This window comes from Heteronotia binoei, chromosome 7 (genome assembly GCF_032191835.1).
Source record: "Heteronotia binoei isolate CCM8104 ecotype False Entrance Well chromosome 7, APGP_CSIRO_Hbin_v1, whole genome shotgun sequence".
NCBI classification, from domain to species: Eukaryota; Metazoa; Chordata; class Lepidosauria; order Squamata; family Gekkonidae; genus Heteronotia; species Heteronotia binoei.
In genome coordinates, this window is record NC_083229.1 from 72,231,099 (window position 1) to 72,244,813 (window position 13,715).

The window sequence follows — 13,715 nt, forward strand, 5'->3', positions numbered from 1 at the left end:
TTTAAGACAAAATGGCTGAGGCACAGAACAGATCTGAAGAGACTTTTTTCTCAACATCCAGAGATCTCTTCTCTCTTCTTCTTGTGGGATTCTCTGGCCAAGGTGTTAGTTAAAACCATTTTTCTTCCTATGGCCACAGCCAACTGTCTATTTATGGCACTGAGTTGCTCTGTGCCTATGAAGCTGACTCTTTTCTTGTAGCTTTCCCACTGCTAGCTGTTAATCTGTGGGAAGGTATTTTGCACATATAAAGAATGCAGATCCAATTATTGTAAGTTTAACATGAATCCTGGGGTGTGGGACATTTCAACAGAACGACTAAGAAAAGTTTTAATATTTCGAGAAAGGCAGTTGTTGATGTCTCCTGGCTAGGTCTTAAGTGAGTTAAGGATTTACAAGTCTGTGCTGATTCAACACTGAACAATTTTTTTCTATGTATAAAGATATATTCAGAGGTATGTGGCTTGCCAAATGCCCTTTATGCAGGCATGACCTAACATAATCCAAAGAAGTATTAATAGGATCATCTCTATCATCAATCAGTTCAACATGAGAATGGATCTATACCTACCTAAGATACCTATATGCTTAAATACTGCAATTAAGGCAAAAAGTAATCCTAGTGGAGAGATACTTGCACTTGCACAAAAGAACCAACAAAGGTACATTCAAACCATTAACTGAACATGCAGTGTTCACAAGAATAAAATAGAAACAGGGGCCAAGTGGAGAAGCTCTCCAAAATGATGAACAGATATCTTGTGGGGTGGTTTGGAGAACTGGGTCTGGTAAATAGTCTGGGATATACCAAACGATGAGCATTTTTAATCTGCAAGCAATCTCAAATCCTATAGAAATGTATAAATAAGACCTACATAATATCCATATTTGCACCAGTGCAGATCTTGACCCATGTCACTGGAATTAATTCAGTTTATACCTGTACATTCAACTTTTAGTATCAACTATTAAACTATTAAAACTGATCAATTTACACTAGTTAAGATACTGAACTTTTAAAATATGAAAGTTTTATTTATTTATTTATTACTTTAAATTTATTTATTTATTACTTTAAATTTCTATCCCGCCCTCTCCGCAAGCGGACTCAGTATCACACCAACCTAAATCTGTGACAAAATATTCTGTAATTAAAAGTAAAAATGAATATATTAAGTGAAAGCTTAAACAGGGAATTTAATTCACCCAATTGTACAGTGCTCTATATGACTCAGAGCTTTTCTGAGCGTGGACTGAAAGAACACTTGCTCTATTTTATCACACTAAGAAGAGCATGTTTACAAAATTGTCAGCATACCAGCTCATGATGGAAGTCATACCTTTGCCAGCTTTAATTAAGGAATTATCAGGAATACAACAACTCTAGAAAGGACTGTGCCAATAGAATTCATCTCCATTCATTTCACTTTGGCATTTAATCAATTGGGGAAAAAATCTCTTATGTTCCTTTCCAAAAGGAAAAGACATCAGTATGTATTTGCCAACTTCTAATTTTTTTAAAAAGTCTTGAGTGCATATGTGGCTATACTGAACATGAACCTCAACATTAATCTACAACAACAGGAAAAGACAAGATTAATGACCTGTGAAATAGGTACATTCATAACAGCATAAGAGAAGCCATGTTGGATCAGGCCAATGGCCCATCCAGTCCAACACTCTTGTGTCACACAGTGGCCAAAATAGAAAGGAGGTTCACAAATGAGGCTAGAAGCCCTTCCACTTTGCCCACCCTCCCCCCACCCCAAGCACCAAGAACACAGAGCATCACTGCCCCAGACAGTTCTAATAATATGCTGTGGCTAATAGCCACTGATGGACCTCCGCTCCATGTTTTTATCCAAACCCCTCTTGAAGCTGGCTATGCTTGTTGCCGCCACCACCTCATGTGGCAGCAAATTCCACATGTTAATCACCCTTTGGGTGAAGAAGTACTTCCTTTTATCCGTTCTAACCCGACTGCTCAGCAATTTCATTAAATGCCTACGAGTTCTAGTATTGTGAGAAAGGGAGAAAAGTACTTCTTTCTCTACTTTCTCCATCTCATGCATAATCTTGTAAACCTTTATCATGTCACCCCGCAGTCGACGCTTCTCCAAGCTAAAGAGCCCCAAGCGTTTTAACCTTTCTTCATAGGGAAAGTGTTCCAAACCTTTAATCATTCTAGTTGCCCTTTTCTGGACTTTTTCCAATGCTATAATATTCTTTTTGAGGTGCGGTGACCAGAATTGTACACAGTGTTCCAAATGAGACCGCACCATTGATTTATACAGGGGCATTATAATGCTGCCTGGTTTGTTTTCAATTCCCATCCTAATAATTCCCAGCATGGTGTTGCCTTTTTTATTGCAATTGCACAGTGTCTTGACATTTTCAGTGAGTTATCTACAATGACCTCAAGATCTCTCTCTCCGTCAGTCTCTGCCAGTTCACACCCCTCAACTTGTATTTGTAGCTGGGATTCTTGGCCTCAATGTGCATTACTTTGCAGTTGGCCACGTTGAACCTCATCTGCCATGTTGACGCCCACTCACCCAGCCTCAACAGATCCCTTTGGAGTGCCTCACAATCCTCTCTGGTTCTTACCACCCTTAATAATTTAGTGTCATCTGCAAACTTAGCCACTTCACTGCTTACTCTCAACTCCAAATCATTTATGAACAAGTTAAAGAGAATGGGACCCAGTACTGAGAGCTGTGGCATCTCACTGCTTACCGTCTTCCACTGCGAAGATTGCCCATTTATACTCACTCTCTGTTTCCTATTAATTAGCCAAGGACTTGTCCTTTTACTCCATGACTCTCGAGTTTACTGAGGAGCCTTTGATGAGGAACTTTATCAAAAGCTTTCTGGAAGTCAAGGTAAACAACATCTATTGGGTCCCCTTTGTCCACATGTTTGTTCACCCCCTCAAAGAACTGTAACAGGTTAGTGAGGCAAGATCTTCCCTTACAGAACCCATGCTGAGTCTCCCTCAATAACTTGTGTTCATCAATGTGCCTACTCATTCTGTCCCTGATAATGGTTTCTACCAACTTCCCCAGTATTTAAGCCAGACTGACTGGCCTGTAATTTCCCAGATCTCCTCTGGAACACTTTTTAAAGATGGGGGTGACATTTGCTACCTTCCAGTCCTCAGGAACAGAGGCAGATGTCAATGAAAGATTACGTATTTTTGTCAGGAGATCCACAAGTTCACCTTTGAGTTCTTTTAGAACTCTTGGATGTATGCAATCCGGACCTGGAGACTTATTAGTTTTTAATTCGTCTATCAGTTGTAGGACCTCCTCTCTTGTCGCCTCAATCTGACTCAGGTCTTTCAACACCCCTTCCAAAATTAGTAGTAATGGAGTGGGCAAACACTTATCATCTTCCAAAGTGAAGACGGAAGAAAAAAATGCATTCAGTTTCTCAGCCATTTCCCTATCCTCCTTCAGTAATCCTTTTACCCCTTGGTCATCCAAGGGCCCCACTGCCTCCCTGGCTGGTTTCCTGCTTCTAATATATTTGAAGAAATTTTTATTGTTGGTTTTTATGTTTTTTGCAATATGCTCCTCATGGTCCCTTTTTGCCTGCCTGATCACAGTCTTGCATTTGTTTTGCCATGGCCTGTGTTCCCTTTTATTAATTTCAGTTGGACTAGTTTCCCACTGCTTAAAGGAACCTTCGTACCTTTTACAGCTTCCGTAACTTTGTTAACCATGCAGGCCTTTTCTTATACCTTTGTACCTTTCCTAACTTGTGGTATGTATTTTATCTGAGCTTCTAGGATTGTAGTTTTAAATAGCCTCCAAGCTTCCCCAAGGACTGCATTTACCTTTTCTTTCAGTTTCCTCTTCACATGCCTCCTCATCTCAGAGAATTTACCCCTTTTAAAGATAAACGTGGTTGTGCTGGTCTTTTGGGGCAACTTCCTGTTTATACAAATGGTGAAATCAATAACGTTATGGTCGCTGTTCCCAAGCGGTGCAATCACTTTTGCATCTCTCACCAAGTCTTGGACATTACTTAGGACCAAATCCAGGATTGCCCCACCCCTGGTAGGTTCTGTGACCATCTGCTCCATAGCACAGTCATTGAGAGCGTCTAGAAACTCAATCTCTTTCTCTCGACCAGAACACATATTGATCCAATCAATCCGCAGGTTGTTAAAATCGGCTATTATGACACAATTTTTATGTTTAGCTACTATCTTTAATCTTTCCATCATATTATAATCCTCTACATTTTGATTTGGTGGATGATAACAAACTCCCGTAGTTAAATTTCCTTTTGGGCCCTCTATTTTGACCCAAAGCATTTCTAGAAGGGAATCTAATTCTCTGACCTCAGTCTTACTGGACTGTATACCCTCTCTGACATACAGAGCCAGCCCACCTCCAACTCTTCCCTCCATATCCTTCTGATATACCTTATATCCAGGAATCACCGTGTCCCACTGAGTCCCCTCATTCCGCCAAGTTTCTGAAATTCCCACAATGTCTGTTTTCCCCCAACACTAAACATTCCAACTCACCAATTTTACTTTGAACACTTCTAGCATTGTATACAAACATCTATAATTTCCGAGGCAAGTTAGGCCTGCAACCTTCCTCCTGCTGCCTTGAGACTTTGGCAGACAGTCCATACTGTTTGTCACCATTTCAGTGGACAACTCTGATCCATTACCCAGTAGAAAAGTAACAGCTAACCCTTCATCTCCTGTTGGGTTTCCCCCAAGATTTAGTTTTAAAACTGCTCTGTCACCTTTTTGATTTTAAGCGCCAACAGACTGGTTCCTTCTGGGGACAAGTGGAGACCATCTCTTTTGTACATTTTCCGCTTGTTCCAGAAAGCATCTCAGTGCCTAACAAACTTAAACCCTTCCTCCCTACACCATCCTCTCATCCACACATTTGAGACTTCTAATTTGTGCCTGTCTCTCCTGTCCTGCACGTGGAACAGGTAGCACTTCCGAGAAGGCTACCTTGGAGGTCCTGGCCTTAAGTTTCCTGCCTAGCAGCCTAAATATTTCCTCCAGGACGTCACGACTGCATTTCCCTACATCATTGGTGCTAACATGCACCACGACCACTGGCTCCTCCCCAGCACTCTCTATCAGCCTATCTACAACACATGTAATGTCTGCTAGCTTCGCACCAGGCAGGCAAGTCACCATATGGTCAGTATGCGGTTTTGCCACCCAGCTGTCTGCTTGCCTAAGGATCGAATAACCAACTACCAAGACCCGCCCCCCTCCCTCCCTGCCCAGGGATGGTTTCTTGATGTGAAAGGATACCCGCTCGCCAACTGAAGAGGTCCCTTCTGAGGGCGCATTCCCCTTGTCCTCATCACGGTGCCCTGTTCCCTCTCGACCCTCATGCTCCCTGGCAGCAATGGGGCTGCCATGTTCAGAGTGGGGCTCGTCTCCGAGAGTCTTCTCCGAGTGCCTAACTGAATGTCTCTGCATCTCCAGGTCAGCCACCTCGGCTTTAAGGGTACGAACTCGTTCCCTGAGGACCAGGAGCTTCTTGCATCGAGCACACACCCAAGACTTCTGTCCTGTGGGCAGACAGTCATACATGTGATACTCAGTGCAAAACACTGGAAAGCCCCCACCCCCCTGCTGGCATTCTACCTTCATGTTAGCTTTTTAAAATATACAGTCCCCCTTTAAATCCTGTTGTGTTTATGTGGCTCTCCTTCTGGAGGGTCTACTTACCTATTCAGAACTTGGTAATCTATGCCTGACTTGGCCCTAAAACTTTGTGTTTCCCATAGATATACTATAGTGGCCAACTGATATAGCTTGTTAACACTCTTAAGTACGATGGAAGCAAAATATATTAAAAGAGTTTATTTCCATTTTGTGAAAGGGGGAAGTTAGCCAACCAATTATCCTGGTTTATTCTGTTGGTTATGTTTCTAAGAAATGCCCTTTTCTAATAAATGCTAAAAGTTTATTCACATGCAGGGCTTTTTTTTGTAGCAGGAACTCCTTTGCATATTAGATCACACACCCCTGATTTAGCCAATCCTCCTGGAGCTTACAGTAGGCCCTGTACTAAGAGCCCTGTAAGCTCTTGGTGGATTGGCTATATCAGAGGTGTGGCCTAATATGTAAAGGAGTTCCTACTACAAAAAAAGCCCTACACGTTACATTAGGAAATTAGGAGTAACTTATGCTTTCATCCACTGTATTCCCTTTGTAACAAAACTTTAATTTTAAACCCGTTACAGTTTTGCATCATTAACAATCATTTAGTTATCAGAAGTACACATGAACATTTGAAATAAGCAGATACACATCAAAATACATCATGTGAATAAGACCTAGGAACCAAATCCACATACAGCATAAACGTGTGCTCAAAGGTACACAAAGACATTTGTGCAGATAATTTTCTGTGTTTCTCAGCCACCAAGAACTCAGTTTGCAATAATAACGAAAGCCAAAACCAGCCTTGACTTTACACATTGCTTGGTAATATTCTGGTAATGAGTTACATACTCATACTGACTAGAGTTCTCTAGCAAAAGACTAAATAATTTTATGTAATTTCATGTTACTTCACTGGATAACTAAAAGGCAAAAGTAGGCCAATCTGACCTGGTACACTGGACTGATAAGAAAATGGTCAAGCCCTAGAATCAAAGAATCACAGAGTTGGTCCATACTAACCTTTGAAATTGGCCCCTGATCTGTTGCAGCCCAGTGGCTAGGCAAGGGGCCACTGCTCCCATGAAGATGTAGGGCTGGTGGAGGGAGCTGCTCTATCAGCTCAGTGGAATGCCTGGCCAACACAATGCAGTTGACGGGGCCAGTGCAGGCCTCACTCCTCACACTGCTCAGCTGTTGGAGCCAGTGTGTGCATGGCTGCCCATGCTGAGAGTCTTCCCAATCTTGCTTGTAATGGGGAAGAATCCCATGGCACCCACAGCTGTCAGCTGAGTAGCACTTGCTAGCCAGGGTGGTGAGCAAGGCTCACAACCTGCCCATCCTCAGCTGTGCTGCTCATCTCATGGGGGTAGAAACCACCTTGCCTGACCCCACCCCCCAGCCAACACTCCTCAGCTGTGCCACCAGCCTTGCCCATCCCTGGCTAGCCCAGGTGCTGCTGCTGGCCTAATGCAGACTCTTGTCTGCTACCTGACTGGTCAGCTGCTGCTGCTCAGCTTATGCTGATGGCAACTGGAGAGGGAGTGCTAGTGATGACAAAGCCTTTCCAGTCATGGCTGTTATAGCACTTGCTTTAAAAAGGAGTGAGAAGCAGCCAAGAAGGATATGAGGAGCCATCTGCTTCAGATAGCATAGGGTGGTGGCAGCCACCACCGTCACACACCCCCTCCTGTTCTTTGGGCACAAGCAAATTGTGGAACTCCACCAGTGGAAGATGCGGGGGCCTTGATTTCACCCAGTTTCCCAACCCACATGGTTCTTTCTCTATGAAGGTCACCCCATGATTCAGACATCATCTTTCTAGGGGTTTAAAAGGGATATTTAGAAAACCAGCATTTGCCAGTTCTGCCTACAGGAGGCTTATTATCTACAGCTCCACCAGAGACAGGCTCTTGGGGCCTGCCTCGACTTCCACTCCAGCTCGGGCCCCCTGACTTCCAATATTTTATTTTATTTATTGCACTTATTGCTGGCAAGCTCCACACCACCCTCTCTCACCTCTTGCTGGCCATGGTCGCTCTGTCTCATGGACGGCAAGCTGGAAAGGCAAGCCCTGTGCCACCCCCAATCCTGCACAACCCTCTCTCACCTCACACCAGCAGCAGCCACTCTTTCTCATGTTGGCAAACCAGCAAGGCAAGCCCCATGCTACTCTCCAGTCCTATGCTGCCCTCTCTCACCAGTCACAGCCCTTCTCTCTCATCACCGGTAAGCCACTGCTGGTATTTCGCTGCTCTCTGGGCTGCTTGGAGGACCCACGACAGCCCTTTCCCCAAGCACAACTTCCAGGGGTGGGGCAATTTCCCTGCCTGCCAGCAGCCCCACCAGCTAAACTTAAAATGCCACTGGGAACCAAAGCCTCTCCCCCCACTTGTATCCACACCAAATATCCCCCCACCTTTGCCTCCAATGTAAGCAGGAGAATTGCCCTGGCTGTACCAGCAAGCAGCCTGGGTGCTGAGCAGTGCAGTAGTTTTGAAATTTCCTCCTGCAGGATGCAGCCATACTTGCCTTGCTTCTGTAGTAATTGATTGGGGAGTTTGTTTGAACTCAGCCTCTTTTTCTTTCTGGGCACAAAGCGAGGAGGCAAGCTGCATGTGGGATTTTGGGAAGACTTGAGTGATGTGCCTGTCACCTGGGCAGAAAGGATCCCCTAACTCAGGATTGTCAAACTGATTTATGAGAGCTGGGTTTGACACAAATGGGACTTTGTGGGGCCAAGCCATGTGTGTCATAAAATGTAGGTAGTAGAGATATAAACTTTATAAAGGATACAGATACACAATTAAAGATATTATTTTTAACTTAAAATACAAACATGCTTAAAATCCTTGTGATATTTTGTTTAAAATGGAAAGGTGGGGGAATAGTGGGATGCAATTTGGCAATGCAATTTTTAAATAAAACAGCAAGAAAAACTCCAAGGATCACAGGAGAAACTAAAAATATAAACTAAAACTATAAAATGCTCTGAGTCTAGGGAGCCACCTGGCCTAGGGGGCACCACTGGGTGCCCCCTCCCAGACACATTACTCTGGCTCCTGACCACTGTCACCTTGTCTTCTCCCATCACCAAGCTTCCCTCAACAAAGCCAAGCCACCCCCCTCTCCCCAATGTGTGACTTGGTCTCCCACATCATCCTATCCTGCCACCCTCTTTCCTGGTGTGGCCAGAAAGCACTTATTATCACAGGTGGGTTTTTTTATAACATATCACATTTTTGTTTTAAAAAAAACATTAAACGTAAAAATCAGTAAATTAAAAATGTGAAAAGTTTCAAGTTTGGTGCTCTTCATGTTCCCTATATTTTTTCATAAGGGGGGGGGCGCTAGTGGGTGATTCGCCTACGGTGCTAGAAAACCTAGCACTGGCTCTGTATGTGAAAAACTCTTCCTAACACCCTGCAGAGGGATTGCCCATCTGAGTACAGAATATCGACTTTATGGACCACGGGTCTGAGCTGTCATGGCATGGAAACTCTTTCTTGGATAGAAACACTAGAGCATCCCTGCCACCTGCTCCATCCACTCCCACGCAACTTCAAGTTTGGAGGCAAATGAGATCGTCTACTGAAATGCTGTAGACATACACTCATGCATGCTTTTAATGTTTACATATCTAGAATTCTTGCCTGAGAAAGCTAATAGGGCAGACCTTAAAGTATAAGAGCTCCATCCTGCCAAAGATAAAATTCTTTATAGTCCCCCGGGCCTAAGAAGCCTCTAGAATGGGGTAACTTGGAGCCCCTGTGATCAGTGAATTACTCATACAGCAACACTAAATACAGTGACCCCCAGAACTTAAACAGAAGCTGTATCTGGAGTTCCCAGCGCAAAGCACCCAGATAACATTTCATCAAACAACATTAGTAGCAGTAGCACAGGGCAAAGAAGTTGAGAGCTTCACTCAAGTAGTTATACCCATACTTTCTCCTCTATATTTGGTTTGCTCTTGCAAATTAATTTCCAGATCTTTTCAATCATGTCAATTGGTAAACTGTTATATCTGTTTTGAGTATCCTGACACAAGGGGTTTTTAACAAGGGCCAATTCCGCACTACCCCTCTACACAAGAATCATAAACTTATATAGAGTTGATTTCCATGATTCAAGTGTAGAATAAGAGTTTGGGGACCAGGCTGAACCAGGATTAAAGGTCTAGTGCGGAACTCACCAAGGAAACAAATTTGTTAACAAGTAATGAACTGTCAGGTGCAGTGGCATCTTAGTCAATTAAAGGAAACCAGTTCCTGTGGAGGCCAAGTGTTCTGCATAGCAAAGCAAAGATTCCCTTGAGGCATTAAACAACTCTCTAGAATATATAAACCAGAAATCATGAGTTTTATATCACCATAAAACATACTTTGTCCCTCTTATAGCTAACACAAAAAAGTGTTTACAGATAGGATTTTGGAAAGCCAACAATGTAAGTGGAAAGCAGGAAATAGTTTTATACCACAGTAAAATTTTCAAGTTGTAAATGATTAAATGCAAGCCTTGCATTTTACAGAAACTAAGACAACCCACAGCTCTCTCTTTATAATACCATTTTCCACAATAAAACAAGTAGGTCTCAGCTTTCTCTCACTCACCAACATTACAGTTAAGGGTTTATTTTTAAAATAGAAGTTATAACAATCTCATCTCACATAATACAATATTTCACAATGACATTAGTTTCATGCAAATCCCATTATCTTAATGGCATCTATGCATGAGTAACAATATACAGCAGTATAGTTTGATCTGGATCAGACAACTTTGCAAAAAAGTTAACAGACCCAGGTTGTTGTTTTTCTAGAAAAAGAGGCACCAGAACTTTCAAGAAGGAAATGAAGGAGAAACACATGGGTGCCCCCTCATGAACTTTTAAACATTTTTTAGAGAATTCTGTTTCTACAAAGAGGTTCTGGCACTCTGTTCCACTGAGTTCCCCCAGAAAAAAGCCCTGAACAGACCTATCAGATATGTAAACACAAACCTATTTTTATCAGCTAATCAAGAGTTCAAGTACACTCTGCACCTTCTTACGCTTTAAGGAATCAATTTTAGAAAATGCTACTGTTGCATATCTTGATGAAACATAACCATCAATTTATACTACAAAATACAAACATCCCCCAGTAAGGACATACAGTATGAGGTAAAGGAACTTGTACGAAAATGCCTATGAATAAAATGTTTCACGTCCCCAAATTACACTTGGTTTCTTTGCCACTTTGCACAACCAAGATCAAAATGGGATCTTGAGAAACATTCGACTTAAATAATGCTGGCCTCTCATCAAAGAATAACTCAATTTCAATTCTGTTGCTGCAGGAAAAACTTCTGCTGCTCAAACAAAACAGACCCAGAAAAAAGGAGAACTTTTAAAGCTATTCCACCATGATCATAAAATAAAAAGATAAACATGTTGTATCAAGTATAGTTGTGTAATAATAACAGCTTGCTGAAGCATGCATACTGAACCTCTCATAAAAGGCAAACAAGGAGCATTGTCTATTATAAGCTCCACATTCACTGACTCCACATCATGCTCAGATCACAGGAAAGTAGGTATGTATGGTAAGAGAAAGGAAGTGCTCAGACAAAGCTTGCTACTTACCCTGCAGCATGAACCATCGTCTTCTGACAACCTGATAATTCCACTGCCCTAAGAGTTGTTGTATTGTCTGAAGAAATACTAATAGAGTCCTTGAGGAGACAAAAAGGAAAGTTCCCAAACTAGAAGTCAAAGGGAAAATGAATTTAAACCCCGGCTCAAGATGCTGCTTTCTCTGTGTCTATCTTTAACTTGTAAATGATTTGGTTTCACATTCCACTTAAGTCCTGCTGGCAGATGCATTTGCAAAGCTTACCAATCACAAGCATTCAAATACACTCCCTTTCTCTCCCTCACCCCTTGCTATTCCGCCCCCATTTATCTCCCTCCCTTCCTCCTTCCAACAGCCCCATGCAGCTTTTTTAAAAACCTGTCTCTGTAAGGTGAAAGAAGAGGCTTTCACCGATCCTTGGCAGAGATGGAAACTGAAGTTCACTTGCCACATCTGCCATTCAAACACCATCATGGTTTTGCAACCAGAAATAAACTGATTTCCAAACTTGGCTGCCCAAGGAAAGGAATGTTCTGCAAGTGACATTCCTGAATGCCTGCAGCAACACAGCACAGAGCAGTCCCGCTTCTAACAGCATACAGAATTTCGAAGGTTTGTATCAGATATATATGACTGAATGAAAATAACAATATTCCCCTTACTTTGTGATTGAATAAACATTGCTAAGACAATGGGTGCTTTCACATGGCTATTGTTTGCAAGTGGATTGCACTATTCTTACACAATAAAAATCCAGTTGCAAAGTGCATTATTTAGTGTGTGTGAATGCACCTAATGTCTGATTTCTTCCACTAAGCATAAGTAAGCCCCAAATATTTCAGTGCAACTAAGTTTCAGGCTAAGTGTGTTTAGGATTACAGACTTCAAAATGAAAAACTGTCTTGGAAAGTAAGACTAATGTCCATCAATTCAAGATTTTTTCTCTCTCCAGTAGTGTTAAACAAGAAGCTCATAAGCCGACATGGCAGAAACAGTTACTCTGTTGGTTGCCTGCTTTTTTTTTTGCCATCAAAAAAACAGCTGACTTATGGTGACCCCATAGCTGTCCACACCACGCCAGGCCATTTGCCTACTCTTATTGGGTAATCCGAGACACAATACATTTGAACATGGAGCTTTATTTTACCTATTAAAGAAACTTTAACTGGTTAACTGAGTAAAACCAGCATGGTTAATCAGTTAAATCTGTACATAAAGAATTATGTATTTATTTAGTTTATTTTTCTACTGCCCTTTTACTAAGGAGGTCCAAGGCAGTATACTTCATTCTCCCTTCCTCCATTTTAACTCAAAACAACCCTGACTAACTTCAGCGGGCTTAGGAGGGGGCAACTCTGTTTTGGATTGCCCTATAACTTAGTTCCCTATAGGAGCTTTGAAATTATTTAGTATTTTCTTAAAAACCATGCATATCCTTATGGTTCAGAAGGGAGGCAAGTACAGATACAACAGGGAAGAATGCCAGGCTGACTCTCAGCAAGAGGCAGCCAACACTCCTTCCAGCTCTAATATTAGTTAATGGTGAAGTTTATGTATTCCAAACCCAACCACAAGAAGAAATGGGGTCATACATGAACATTATTCTGGGAGGTTTCACAAGGCTGCCAGATCAAAATAACAAGAAGAGAACAAAGTAGATGAAGGAACTTACCTTCTAGATTTTGATCCACTGCCATATCAAGTTCTGGCAGGGAACCAATATTGAAGGCTGGAGCACTTCTATCTGCCTGCTTCAAGATCCATATCAAGGGAGGCAAACTGACTACAGAAGGAGATCATGTTACCTGATATCAGACTAACTAGGAACATCTTTTTTACTATATTAGCTGCCAACAGTTTTATATTACTACATTTGCCACAACACACCACGTCTGAATATTTGTAACAGTTTCCACAGAGTGATGTCAGCTTCTGTGACCATATAGAATGTTCACTGGAACAGCCAAATGTCCTCTATGAAGCAACTATGAGAGTCTGCAGCCTTTACCTGTTTGCAAACATGTACCTTGGTAAATGCACAGAATAATGGAAATTCTTAGTTCATGACAGTACTTGAGGTAAAGGTAGGCTTCCCAACCCCCCCGCCCTGGCGGGGGACTCCAGAATTTATAGCCTCCTCCCCCGCTCTTCAAAAGTCCAGAAGCGGGAGGGGGGGAGGGGAACGGCTCCAATTTCATGCCACTCTCCTGGAGAGAGCCTGCCTGATTCCCTGTACCCACCGAAGGCTCGGCACTGGAGTCCAGTCATCACCCAGGCATGCTAAGAAAGAGCCTAAAAAGAAGGGAAGGGGGGGGGGGTGTCTGTCCTGTCCTGTTAGTAAGGAAGATTTGTAGAGCCTGCGGGATTTGTAGATCTCATTGCTCAAACGGTGGTTGGTGTGTAAATAAACATTCCTTCCAGGCACCGAGAGAGGGGAGATC

General features: G+C 42.5%; 1 protein-coding gene across 1 annotated transcript in view; it reads right to left on the reverse strand.

Annotated features, from left to right (window-relative positions):
- DTNA (dystrobrevin alpha) overlaps positions 1-11,568 on the reverse strand; it is a 297,236-nt gene extending 285,668 nt beyond the window's left edge. Inside the window, exon 1 of the mRNA XM_060243836.1 lies at positions 11,286-11,568. Coding sequence (XP_060099819.1) covers positions 11,286-11,302 — 17 coding nt within the window. The 5' untranslated portion in view covers positions 11,303-11,568. The remainder of the gene's footprint in view (positions 1-11,285) is intronic.
- Between the last annotated feature and the right edge of the window lie 2,147 nt (positions 11,569-13,715).